The sequence below is a fragment of the Perna viridis genome, chromosome 9 (genome assembly GCF_037379345.1).
Source record: "Perna viridis isolate PV_CMFRI_1.1 ecotype Kerala chromosome 9, ASM3737934v1, whole genome shotgun sequence".
Taxonomy (NCBI): domain Eukaryota; kingdom Metazoa; phylum Mollusca; class Bivalvia; order Mytilida; family Mytilidae; genus Perna; species Perna viridis.
This window is the reverse complement of record NC_142453.1, coordinates 44,113,227-44,127,051: the sequence shown is the minus strand read 5'-3', so window position 1 is coordinate 44,127,051 and position 13,825 is coordinate 44,113,227. Positions and strand designations below refer to the sequence as shown.

The window sequence follows — 13,825 nt, the reverse complement described above, 5'->3', positions numbered from 1 at the left end:
CCAGGCTAGGGTTCTGAGCACTATTTAGTCGCCTTTTACGACAAGCTTAGCGCTGCTGCAGGCCTATTCTTTTAACACCCGGACCTGCACGGGTGAATTTTTAAACAGAATTTACGACTATGTTATATTGTTATCAAGCCATACCACGAGAGTAGATGTACAATGTAGGTGTTGGCTTTTTTCGTATTTAGAGAAGACTGACGTAAGTGTTTATTCAACATTTATTTTATTCACTTTCAGACTATATAAACATCCACTATACATGTACATACGCAACGAATAACAGTCTGACAACCCTGAGTAATGAGAGCAGCCATGTCAACACAAGCAACTTCAACTATCGTGCCTACACTATTAAAACCGAATGGGTTATGTGTACATGTACTTATTTTCGCTTCTTAGTTTCATGTAAGTTACATGTATCTGTTTGATTGAATGTAACTTTGTATTTCTTTCTCCTCCGCTTTTAACTTATTTTCGCCATTTAAACATTCACAGATTATTCCGCTCTTTATATATGTCATACATTGTGGACATGTATTACAAACATATCAATTGCAAATACCAGTTTTATATCTAAAAGTGTCAATGAAAATTGATCCATCTTTTTTGCCCTGTTGAGCCCGGATGGCTACAAAATGATCTATTGGCATTGATGGAATATTCACTTCGCCTTGTTTCCAATCGGAACATGATGTTGACATTCCTGTACTTGTCCATATGATATTCCCATAATATATTACATCACTAAATATGTAGCCTATGATAACAGATAGTGTGTACGTATTACCACAAATCTTGTATTGAAACGTAAAACATCGTGGTCCTGATTGATGAAAACGAGGTGAAATAAGTATGGCTTTTGTGTTTACAGGGAACAGTTTGCCATCGAATAAAAGCACTTGATCTGAAAATAAAGACATCAAAATATATCAAGCTAGTAATTTAAATAAAGTATCTAACGAAACAAGTAACTACTAGCTATATGTCACCTGCCGCTGCAAAAAAGTTGAAGTGCAAAAGTCCCATAACTCCTGTAAAATTTGTCGAATAAAAATGGCAGTGCAATATGATCAACGACGTATGGTGACTTACAATCCTCCGAAATTCGAACAAAATCCTTTGAGCGATGGCGATGTCCGAGGAGTTTCGTCTACAAAAGTGTTCCTATTATGTGTAGCATGTACAAATTCAACAAAATCAAACAACTCCTGTAAAATAAATCGAATCAAAATAGCAGAGCAATATGATAAATATGATCATTTACAAATGGTGAATGACAATCCTACAAAATATGAAAAACAAATCCATTACGCGGTTTTTTACCAGTTACGTCCACAGGTGTGACACTACACACCAGTATTTCTATTCGCCATTCCGTGTAGCGGCTAGGGACAAGTAGAAACTAAAAAAATATAGGTATAACGGTTACACACGACTCTTTCCCAGTAACCAATACCGTCAGTTTTTGTTTATTTACCTTTCTTTTTTATGTGTTTGTTCAATTTTGTACGATAATTCGATTTGAAGCTTGTATAATACTTAATTTTTCAACCAGCACCTCAAAAATATTGCATGGCTAGTCGTAGCGAGAAGTATACAAACCTTCAGATCGATATTCTGGTAAGGAATGTGTTATCCATTTACCAATATCCCCAGAGCTGTTCGTATATCCACAGAACTGTCCTCGATCAAAGTTACATGCGCCATCATTCACTCCTTAAGAAAAGATGCCGCGTTAATATGAATTTCAACACTGCCAACAACGTCGGTCCTTTTTGAATTTGTGTTTGTTCACGCGTTATTTTCACACATTTTGATGCGTGAAAACGGATTAAAAATGTCATCATAATGCTGTTTCTGGAAAATGTTGGGCATCAAGCACGAAGCATGATTTGTTCATGTTTTTTTTTTCAATTTCGATTGTATATTGTTAGCGACTTCTTGCACTCGAAGTTTCAGTACTTTACATTCGCATACGATTTGCATAATTATATATTACTACTCCACATTGATTTTATACTGCTGATCGCTGCTGTGTTTACCGTCATAGCGTCATAGTTCTAGTTCTAAATATCATACACAAGTGTTCAACGTGTATTTTTCCTTGTATGAGAACGGGAAGTTTACATTAAAGTCAGCAATGAACATTACCCAGTTTCCGATTCAGACGGTACCTGAACTCGTTACAATTGACTATATAGGTCATGTAGAACATCAGGGCCCGGATATTCATAGTCATGACCAATTGCTTAATCTGGTTCCCTGGTCAATATCATAAGCGGCCCAAAGACAATAGGCCAACTTCTGATGATTCCGGTAACACATCAATTGAGTTACGGAATCGGCCAAGTTAAGATGATAGGACCCAAAGATCGCTAAAAATTTTAGAAAACCTTGTGGAATGAAAACATTACCCGCATTTCCTGGTAACCAGTTGTTTTGGTTAAAAAAACATTCGGATTATCACGATTATATGTACATGTACGAAAGAGTAGTCGTATCAAGGGAACCAAGATTCTAGCAGGAAGTCACTCAATTTTAGAACATAATTATTGCATACGTGCTATTTCGGATGTTGAAAGCAAGCCAAAATCAGTGGCATGGAATATTTGACGATTAGCGACTTTGAAGAATTCAGTCTTTGATTTTATTACATTTATTTTGTGTTGTAAACAGTGTTTTGTCTGATTTTGTGTCTAGTTTATGTCTCAGGATCATCAATGTTTTGTTCCCCCTTCTAAATAACGGTCACTTTTTAACATTGTTGTCATATGTGTAGAAATAACAAGTAAATAAACACAACATTTTGAACAAATTCAATTATCTACAAATGTAGGTAGCATTTATATTCCGGAAACAGTTAAATACTTTGATTATCATTAAGTACAGCTGTGCCTAAAAACCAGGCAGATGCTTTTGATGGGCGATTGATCCTTTTCTTAATCCTATTTTTTTTCCTGCAAATCCTTCTGTAGGCCCCATAGACACTGTATTAGGAAGTATAAGTGCAAATGAAAGTAGTTCACTGGAGATATTAAAACTAAAAATTTGGTTATGTTCTACTACAGTAAAAGTACTGGAAAATTTCCCGCCAAAACCTTTTCACTACAAACAGTCAAAAATATTATACGATATATATATGAGATCCCATATATTTCTATATTTGAAATCGTTTGGTAGGCCCATAGAAACTGTATTTAAAATAAAAGTGCATATGAAAGTTGCTCACTGGAGATATTCACACTTGGATTTTGGATATTTTCTACTACTGACAGAAAAAGTACGGGAACAATTCCCACCAGAAATTTTTAACAAAAACCAGTCAAAACATATTTTACGATAATTAGCAGGCAGATTCAAGCTTAAGGACATAAACATAGGAAAATCACCCGTTGTTGTTTTTTAGGCGGAACAATACTTAAGTTTACAGAGAACATGCTATGAATCCAGCAGTTAATTACTGAGTCTTTCCTCGAAAATTTTAAACCCACTGGAAATTAATAAAATATTGGACGTACCTGGTTTACCTACCTGTACATTGTCCATTGGTCAGTGATATATCATCAATAGCTACACCGCCTTCCGAAGATATTTTGTTAGAGAATGCCATAAAACGTACGATGGTTATTTCCCTTGAAATGCCAATGTCAGCTTTCTGCCATCCACTTAAAGTTGGTGTGATCGTAAAAATGTCGTTGCTGTTAGAACGATTGTTTTCCTCTTCAATCATCAACTGTAGGTTTGTTTTCCCATGGAATATATACCAAAATCTTAGGCATCTGTCTGCTTGTACTTTATCACTTTTGATTTCGAAAATTGCAACTTTACCAAGAGCCATAAAGGAATCCGCAAATATATAATGACCTTCATAAAAAAAAATAATAATAATATGGCCATTTTTACTGATAGAAAAGATGCCGTAGTTTTTTTATTTTATCTTGGATACAAATTTTTTCTATCACCAGATCAATAAACAAGGTCGTGAATTTTAAACCATGCCTCCTTTAACCGAAATATACTTTTACCAATGAATTAATCCTGTCTGAAAATACGTGTGTGTATTGGAATAAATTAGTATGAATTTATCATGATAGTGTTTGACAAAAATAGAAAATTGTAAGGAATGTAACTAATATCTTAATATATTACCTTGTATAAAGAACTTTGGTTCGATTTACGCAAACATAAACTGCTTCGCCATTTATCCTGCGTAAATCGAACCACATCTCTTTATACAAGATGATATATTCAGATATTAGTTCCATTGTGTACAGTCCTTAAATAATACAATTTCATGTGAAGAAAAATAGATTGCAACAGATTGGTACGTACATCATTTAAGTTTTTTTTTTAAAATACTAGTGAAATGTTTTCGTTGAATTAATAGGTAAGGAAATGGAAGATGCATGAACGAAAGGAAGACACAATGTTCTATAACCACGCTTTAGGGTTTTTTAAGCAAGCAGATGAAACTTTAAGATTCATTTAATGCATACGTGTACATGTATCAAGATTTTCTTGCTTTAAAAAAAAAAAAACACTCTGCAAAAGATAAAATCTTACCCTTGTTAGTTTTTGTCGTTCTATCTTCTGTAGGTTGACCACCGTATGTCCAACCAGCTTTTCGTTTCGTCCATGAAAATGAGCCTCTAGAAATGACCTTTATTCCACAAATTCCAAAAGATTCAAAATCGCAGGTTTCACTGATTGTTTGATCTGTACAATACACACACAAACGAAATATTCAATAACAAATAATATTTTCTTTTTTTTTTTCAGCTCATAAATGCAGTTGACATTTGTCGTATTTGTTGTCTTTACACAATAGAGAATCATTTAAATTTGTTTTTGGTAATCTTTAAACCGTTAAGATGTCGTGGGAAATGACTATTTTTTTACCATTTTACTCACTTTCTGAACGTATCACAGACTCTATCCAGGTATAGTAGACTTGAACATTTGTATAGACACCAGGATATTTGACTCCATTACAAGAGGGTTCACCCCAGCTCATGATACCGACCAATTCCCAACGGGTATTATCCCTGACACACATCAGAGGACCACCACTATCACCCTGAAGTAGACAGAGTGGAAGACAGAGTTATCTCTCGTTTGTCATATTATACTCGTATTGTTTTTGGTTTTCAGGTGTTCTTCGTTCACACTGCACACAATTGAAACTTTAACAATTGAAACTTTGTTGAATTGTTTATTTCTATTGACGTGAGCTTCCTTTCAATTTTTAAGCATTTCCGATGTTTCGTTTTTATTAATGGGACTTCACTCATACGAAAACTAGAGTGGTTTTCCGTTTTTTCACTACGAAACCTCGGTGAAGTGGTTTTTTTTTATACTAAAATGAACCAACTTTCGATTTTATTATTTTTTTGTGTATAAAGGGATTTGTTTATTAGTTTATATTTAAGTTTACATCTGTTTGTACATTTCTGATACCATGTAGCATATTGATGCAGAAATTAATGCATAAAATCACAGGAGGTATGTTATGATGAACTTACACAATGCAGTTGACTTATAATAAAATACAACTAAAAAATGTCTATTGTATGTGGACAAGCTGATTTTTACTTATCAAAATAATTATTGTTTTCCATTTATTGACTTATATTTCTTTCGAAATTTTGATCTGTTCTCTACAGTGGTCTGAGTTACTCTACGCTTCGTTGCATTTTGCATTTTCTTCGCATTGTGCTGAAAATCTGCTCACTGGTTGTTATTGGATTTAATATATTTAGAGGTTGGATGTTCTAGTTTTTCCACTTGTGAGTAGTACTATATTTTGGTATAAATACTCAGAATTTTTTATAGTATTTCAATGTGGAACTGGGAGGCCAAGATGAATGTCCGCTTTTAATTGTTAGAAGTATAGCCAGCAGATAAGGTATTTATGATGTTACTTTTTCATGTTCTTACTTTTCATTTTTCGTACTGGCACTTTGCATTTAAAGCATTTTTGTATTTCAATGTTTTATTTCAATTTGTTTTATTGATTTTGCAGATCATTGAATCAGTTTAATTGATTTAATGTTATACCTTGTTATAGTGAGTACTTATAAAGGACTTTAAATGGTCAGTTGTGTACAATTATAGTTAACTGTGGGTATTACATTTAAATATTCAATTGATGATTTGTGTTCTTTTCGTGTGTTCGTTAAGTTAAATTGTTTTGAACATGCAAATGAATTTGATTTATGCAAGTTGTTTGAATATTTGCAATGATTTTCTATGCTTTGCATGTATTTGACGATAATTGGTCTATTTTGTATATTTATTCATTATTCCTTTTGTTCTCTATTTTGTAGATCTTTCAATGCCTTCTATGTGTTAATAAAAGTAGTTCCACATTCGTGTTATATTTGGGCCAGCATTTACCATCACGCCCCACTTGGTCACATGTATGTAAATGAATATGTAAGCTAAATAAAACTTTTTTGTTTTATGAACTTTACGTAGTAAAATATTATGTACATGTATGAAACTAATACCGCATCATACAGGTAATAATGTTACCTTACATGTATCATATCCACCTGCCCTATTACCAGCACATATAACGGTATCGTCGACTTTAGCAGGATAAACCACTAAACAATCATTATGGTTCCAAATATCTACTTTAACGGATTTTAAACTGTCAGGAAATCCTTGGATTTCATCAGCTGGAGAATCATATTCAAAAATATAGAACACAAATATGAGACATTTTTCAATAATTCTTCCCCTTAAACTTTTCTTGTCTTGCTTTTTCTATTTACGCACACCTCCCCTGATACTCTGGTTCCGCCTCTGATATGTTCACAATGTCAACTGTCTTCAACCGTATAATGTACCGTTACATAATTGGATGCATTTGACATGCATCTAGAATATATTTCTTTTAATCTAAACTTGTCTGATGCCTTAAATACACCTGACGTCTTCAGTGCAATTGTTTGTTAACATCAACAACAATATAGTAAAAACATTATCTGAGGTACAAACGGGATAGCATTACATCGAAAACGAATAACATGTTAATTGTACGCACATAACTTTCAGTACTTAGGTCCGGCGGTAAAGACAAGTGCAATAATATACACTATTAATAACTTTCTATTACATGTATGTTAATTCCTGTACTGTAGGTATAGAATTTGGAGATTGACCTATGCTTAAAATTTAGTAGTGCCGGTAGATTTATGATTCTTCATGAATTACTGGATATTGAAACCGAGTATTAACTGCTCTTGGGCGATCTAATATTTTGAGAGTTTTTTAGCATTCTCGTTGATAAATCTTCGAAATACATGTATGAAAGCTATATATATAGTACCTGTAGAGTCGTATATGCCCCAACCAGCAACAAAGCAAAAACCATAACTACGGAGCTGTGATTTAGTCCTCAGACAAATCGGTTTTATATATTTGGTGTGTTCAACAGGTGTTTGGAGGCGTAAAAGTGCTATATCAGCTCTGTATATAGAATCATACAGCGGATGACGCACAATATCCGTAATACGCAGAATATCTTCGTCACTTCCGTTTCTAGACGTTGAACCAATTACCACAGATATTAGATGTGGAAGATTGATGAAACTGGAGAAGATAGCATTCGGTTATTCTTAGATTTCAAATGTTACTATATTCTAATAGAATATATTTAGAACTATTTTGATAACTATGTTCATGAATACGATAAACATACAGTGTTCAAAAATATCCCTTATAATGTATACAGTATTGCAGACAGTGCGAGACCGTGAAGTTCGTAAAAATAAATCACGCGAAAATAAATGAAATTACAGTAGTTTGAATATTTTAGATAATTTAATACTATTGGAGAACTATACTTATTTCCAAAACGAATTCTTACTTGGTTAGACAATGACCGGCTGTAACAACCCATATATCTGACAGTAGTGAACCACCACAAACAAGTTTTCCATCTGCTTGTATCCCAACCATCCATGGCCACTCTCCAACATAGGCACGATTGGTGTGTGTTTTGTTTGTCTTTTCCAAGCTGGAACTCCGTAATCCACACTCTAAATTATCAATAAATGTTAAAAATGCCCATCAGTTCAGGTGCAATATATATATATAATTATTTATTTCATTTTAGAATAGTTTAATACATTGATAATGATATCTGTATAATGAAGCCAACGTGAGGGTACTTAAGGGTAAGGAGCGAAAGACTTATATACATGTACATGAATCACCGATATTTTGAAGGTATTTACATGTAACTGAACATGCTTTGATTCTCATATCTCCGGTTCCTTTCAGCAAATTACCAATAGCCCCTGCCACGATGTACATGTATCAGTTATAATGCTAAATAAAAATAGTACCAACAATGTGTACAGGTAGGAAAGCAAACATAACACACATAGAAATACAATGCATAAATTAACCTGCAATTCAATTATTTAATACCAACATACCGGTTGTATCATTTTCCTTTTTAACAATTCCAGTGCAATCGGTGAACTCCGTTGTTGTCGGATTTGTGACTGATGTTTCCATTCCAGACGAATCTGACTGCAAAAAACTATTTATATCAGAGTTTGTTATCAACTCTGTAGTTGAAAACGTTTGTTCTATATGTGGTGTCCAATGTGTATTAAGTCTACTCGGTCTTTCGTCATGCCTAACTGTTGGTTCAGTGACTTCTACAAATAAATCAACATGTGTACCGTCAACAATATTTTTGGATCCATGCACTGTGTGGTAAAGTATAGACGACGTGGAAGTAGACGGATGTATATCTACATGCGTCGTACCTTGTACATGTATATTGGCCACTGTAGATACAAACCCATGCACTGTGTTATAAAGTATGGACGTAGAAGTAGACGAATGTACATCTACACATGTGGATCCTTGTACATGTGTATTGTTCATTGTATATAAAGACCCATGTACTGTGTTGTAATATATAGACATGGAAGTAGACGGATGTATATCTACATACATAGTGCCTTGGAATGGTATATTACCAACTGTAGATACAGATAATGCTGTTTTAAGATTTGCACTATGGTGTTCTATTGACGAACCTCCAAGATCAGAATTAATTTCAAAACTCGATATTCCAGAAAAGTTATTTATCTTATAACTAGATGCTTCAAGGTCAGTATCTTTTGCGTAACTAGATGTTTCAAGGTCAACATTTATTCCATAACTAGATGTTTCAATGTCAGCATTTTTTTCATAACTAGATGTTTCAAGGTCAGCATTTATTTCATAAATAGATGTTTCAAGGTCAGCATTTATTCCATAAATATATGTTTCAATGTCAGCATTTTTTTCATAACTAGATGTTTCAAGGTCAGCATTTATTTCATAACTAGATGTTTCAAGGTCGGTATCTACTCCATAACTAGATATTTCAAGATCAGCATTTGTTCCATAACTAGATATGTCAAGGTCAGCATTTATTTCATAAATAGATGTTTCAAGGTCAGTATCTATTCTATAATCATGTAATCCTACGGAGGCCTTATGGGTAGAATAAGAGTTGTCTAAATACGAAGATGATTGTAAATACACCGGAGAAACCACAATTGGAAGTGTATTATGATTTAGAGTGGATGATGGTTGTATCAAATTGTTACTAGATTCAACATTGAAATTTTCTGGATTTACTCCCTTTATTTTCGAAGTAGAAGGCAAATCTATGTATGGCGCCGTATATTCTCCACGAATTAGCGTTTCTTTGGCACTATATGTTGTAATAGTACTTCCAAGTTCACTGACTGTCGTCTCAAAGTCACCATTTAATGATGTGTCTAGTAAGGATAGATCTGATAGTCCTAAAAAGATACTGTTCATGCATTACAATGTATTTTTATCATTAGAATATTTTGGTAAATAGGTATCTTTTAAATGTTAAATTATACATTTTATATGTAATTGTAAAACTTAATAATACATCTAGTTCTATGGCGATTAAAAAATCAAGGTTGAGTTCGTTTTCTGGGAAAAAGAGTAGGTTGACCGAGTATGTTTTCTCATCACTAATATTATTAAAATAAATAGCCAGTGTGAAATACAGCGTTGATTAAACACTTTCTTCAAATTTTGCGTGTTACCTTGAACTTTCGGTTTAAAGTATAAAAGTGGTTTAATTACTTAGAACTGTCGCCTGAAATCCTTTTCTGGTAATAATATGATCAGAGCGAAACTCAATACAGACGGTTGTCTCCCTTGTAGAATAATTTAGTATCACTTTCCCACAGTATTTGTGTCCTGTGTTTGATCCACATTCGCCGTCATATATCAATACGTAGTCCCATTCACACTGATAGTGGTACTCGACATCGAAATGGTTAAAATGGACAGCTATCTGTGAGGTAAAATTCGAACATACTTAACGTGCGGCATGTCGAATCGAAATATTGGATACCCGTAATGCATACATTGTAATATGTTATGAAAAGTAATTGTATTCACTACATGCATGTACTTTTTCTCCATATAAAACATGCTTCTAGTATGAATTAACTCATAAATTATCCGACATAAATACTATTGTTATATAATTAATTAAGGACGCTTACCCTACCGGTGCACCTGGTCTATGCTCCCAGTTTTTAGTGGAGTCCGAGTTGCTCATTTGCTTTTGTTACTTCGTATGTATGATGTTAGTTACTGTATGGTCTGTGTTGTATATGTCTGTTTTCCATGTCGGGGCTTTGTCCCTGGATTATATTCTTTTGATTACCGCTATGACCTTGGTTCCCTTGATTACTCTTACTAATATCACAGGTTTGAGTCATGGGAAATGCAACGGCATCTCTTAGCTTATATCATATATTTTATTAAAATAAACGTTTTTTAAATATGCATTATAAGTGATTGTTGAAACCCCATAAAACTCTATATCGCATACCTCATGTCACACCCCTAGATCTATATTGCATACCTTACATGTATATCACACCCCTAGATCTAAATTGGATACCCGGTATCCACCACTAGACCTATATTGCATACCCTATATTACGCCCCTAGGGGTGTGATATAGGGTATGCATAGAAACCCCATAAAACTCTATATCGCATACCCTATATCACACCCTAGACCTATATTGCATACCCTATATCACACCTCTGGACCTATATTGCATACCCTATATCACACCCCTGGACCTATATTGCATACCCTATATCACACCCTAGACCGACCTATATTGCATACCCTATATCACACCTAGACCTATATTGCATACCCTATATCACACCCTTAGACCTATATTGCATACCCTATATTACACCCTAGACCTATATTGCATACCCTATATCACACCCCTAGACCTATATTGCATAAATCTGTATCATATGTTTCAAACTTCGGGCCGATGTCTTTGAATGATATAGGGGTCTCGGGTTGATATTGCATATGATACAGATTTTGTCATGTTATATTCAGTATATACAAGTATACAATATTATTTCCAATTTCAAGGTGCACTAATTCATTTAGCAAATTCGAGACGTCTTTTATTGTTAACATGGTTAGCTTATTTACATTTATATTTACTTCTTCATTCCGAAAAGTTGGTTTAACTTTTAACACATGGTTCAGAAATGTTTTCTATTTTATGCCTTTTTTAACGATTTATTGATATAAACATTTTAAAGTTCTCTGTATTACACGTATGTGTTTATATTGCGTAACTTATATACATTTTTCATTAAATTTCCTTTATAAAGTTTCTTTTTAATTGGAACCACTGACAAGATTAACGCTGTTAAACGAACACGATGACGTATACATACATAGATGGGGAAGTGTATTTATATTATTCGTGTTACCATTGATTGAAGAGAAAAAGATACATACACCTGTCTCCGAGCGGATGTTCCATGAACAATGAATATCTACGTCATAATTAATTCCATATGTGTATCCGGGACTGGATATAATGACGTCGTCATCACGTACTTCAACATTATAGTAGCATAATGATACAACGGGATGAACGAAAGCTGAAAATGAAATCAAAATAATAAGGAAAGAAATAAAATGATTAATAATTTTGAAAAAAAAAAATCAGCTAGAGCTTGGGCCAAGTAGAAACTGTCGGAAGTCTGGGAAAGGGGGGGGGGGTGTTAAGGGAGGGGGGGGGGCAATACTTCTCGCCGCTGTGTAACCGACCACATTCATATATTTTGCTTTTGAAAAAAAAATAGACCTTTTTTATATTTTGTCAAAAAAAAATCATATATTGTATGTATATGTAAGGAGTGTTTCCTTACAATATTCTTCATGCGTTTACTCAACAAATACGAAAATATAGGATCAGGATATTTTTAATGATCTTTATTGTTCGTAATGTTAACTTCAATGACTTGCCATAAATTTAAACAAATGCAAGGTTTGGGAATTATTTTGTTTTTAAGAAAATAAGTGAAAAAATACTTATAAAACTTACCCCTACTGAGGGGGTTAGTCATGCTGTCATGACGAAGACGGGCTTTGTAAGTTTCCTTAACTTTTGTTATTCAACTAACCTTACCCCTTAGCCATGCTGGCATGACTAACCCCCTAAATAAGGAATAGTTTTACAAATTTATTTTTCGGTCATTTTTATTAATTTGAAAATAATTCCATATTCAAACAAGACCTTGTTGAATTATATTCGTTCATACCCAGATATTCACATATTTGTAAGCTGAAAATGACTCCTATTCCAACGACACGTCCTATCACCTTATACAAGGAAGTGCGACCCCCGCCCCACCCCCCCCCTCCCCCAGTCGGAAGTAAACGTACATATTCACTACAATATCATTATTCTTTGGAAATCATTAGAAATCACAGGAAACCAAGCGCTGAAAACGTTGATAAAAAAGAACACAATCCAGGAACAACGAGACAAAGGCAACAGACACACCACAAAGGACATGCTATAACAATAAAATAATACACACATCATTATTGAAAAACAAAATGAAATAAACAACCAGGACTCAACCATTAACTGGGAAAATCCCATTTTCTATTCAGAGTCTCCAAGCTTTCATGTATTTAATAATTTGCATTTCATCTAAAATATAACTGCGCGCAAACGTTTACTCACCACATATATAAGCAGACGCTACAACCACAAGCATCGTGAATATCTACTCCTAACACGAAATCTTTACCAATTCTAACGAAGCTAATTGTGTTTTACGTTTCAACTGTATACATGTATTTATATTGATATAACACAACCCGGTGTCAAATTTCACTTATATAATTTTAGAATAAATTTACTTAATTCTCTTTCATATACGGCCGTACCCATATATAATAATTAAACCACTAATCCAAACAGTATTATGAACGGTTTACAGTGGATAAACTCCCAATACGCTAACTGAACCGGACTCGAATAGTCCATTTAAACAGTATATACATGTACACTTGTTCATATAACCAACATGTATATCAGGATTTGTCGTCTTAATAATTTTGTACAGTTGTTTTGCAGTTCTGTTTGTCTAAATGTTACCTAACACGAACAAATAAAAACAAAAAGTTCAAGATTAATCGGTATTACAACATAATTATAGTCTCAAGAATATGTTGAAAGGCAAAGTGTTGATAGTTTCATACCTGTCTTATTTAACAAAGCATATTCAAGTAAATTCGTTAAAACATGCATGCAGTATCTTGAACATTACCATGCTCCTAGAACGACAAGACCTATATGATGAGGTGACATTTTCTTATACCAAAAAAACAATAAAATTGATAGTGATTTTTATTCCTATTATTAAATTATCTAAAATTTGTATTTATACTATAAGTTATCATCCATTTC

At 33.7% G+C, this 13,825-nt stretch overlaps 1 protein-coding gene across 2 annotated transcripts; it reads right to left on the bottom strand.

Moving 5' to 3' along the window:
- Positions 1-207: 207 nt before the first annotated feature.
- On the bottom strand, positions 208-13,301 carry LOC148608658 (uncharacterized). 2 transcript variants are annotated; one of them, XM_088544542.1, is made up of 12 exons: positions 13,097-13,296; positions 11,857-12,002; positions 10,144-10,357; positions 8,454-9,824; positions 7,880-8,051; positions 7,340-7,602; positions 6,538-6,686; positions 4,915-5,080; positions 4,567-4,719; positions 3,535-3,867; positions 1,606-1,719; positions 208-907 (listed from the first exon to the last, which is right to left on the bottom strand). In XM_088544542.1, the coding sequence occupies exons 1-12, from the start codon at positions 13,128-13,130 to the stop codon at positions 552-554; spliced, it is 3,471 nt and encodes a 1,156-aa protein (XP_088400668.1). In that variant the 5' UTR covers positions 13,131-13,296; the 3' UTR covers positions 208-551. The 2 variants fall into 2 exon arrangements, with proteins under 2 accessions (XP_088400668.1, XP_088400669.1); XM_088544543.1 differs by lacking the exon at positions 208-907 and having other exon boundaries at positions 3,522-3,867; positions 13,097-13,301.
- Between the last annotated feature and the right edge of the window lie 524 nt (positions 13,302-13,825).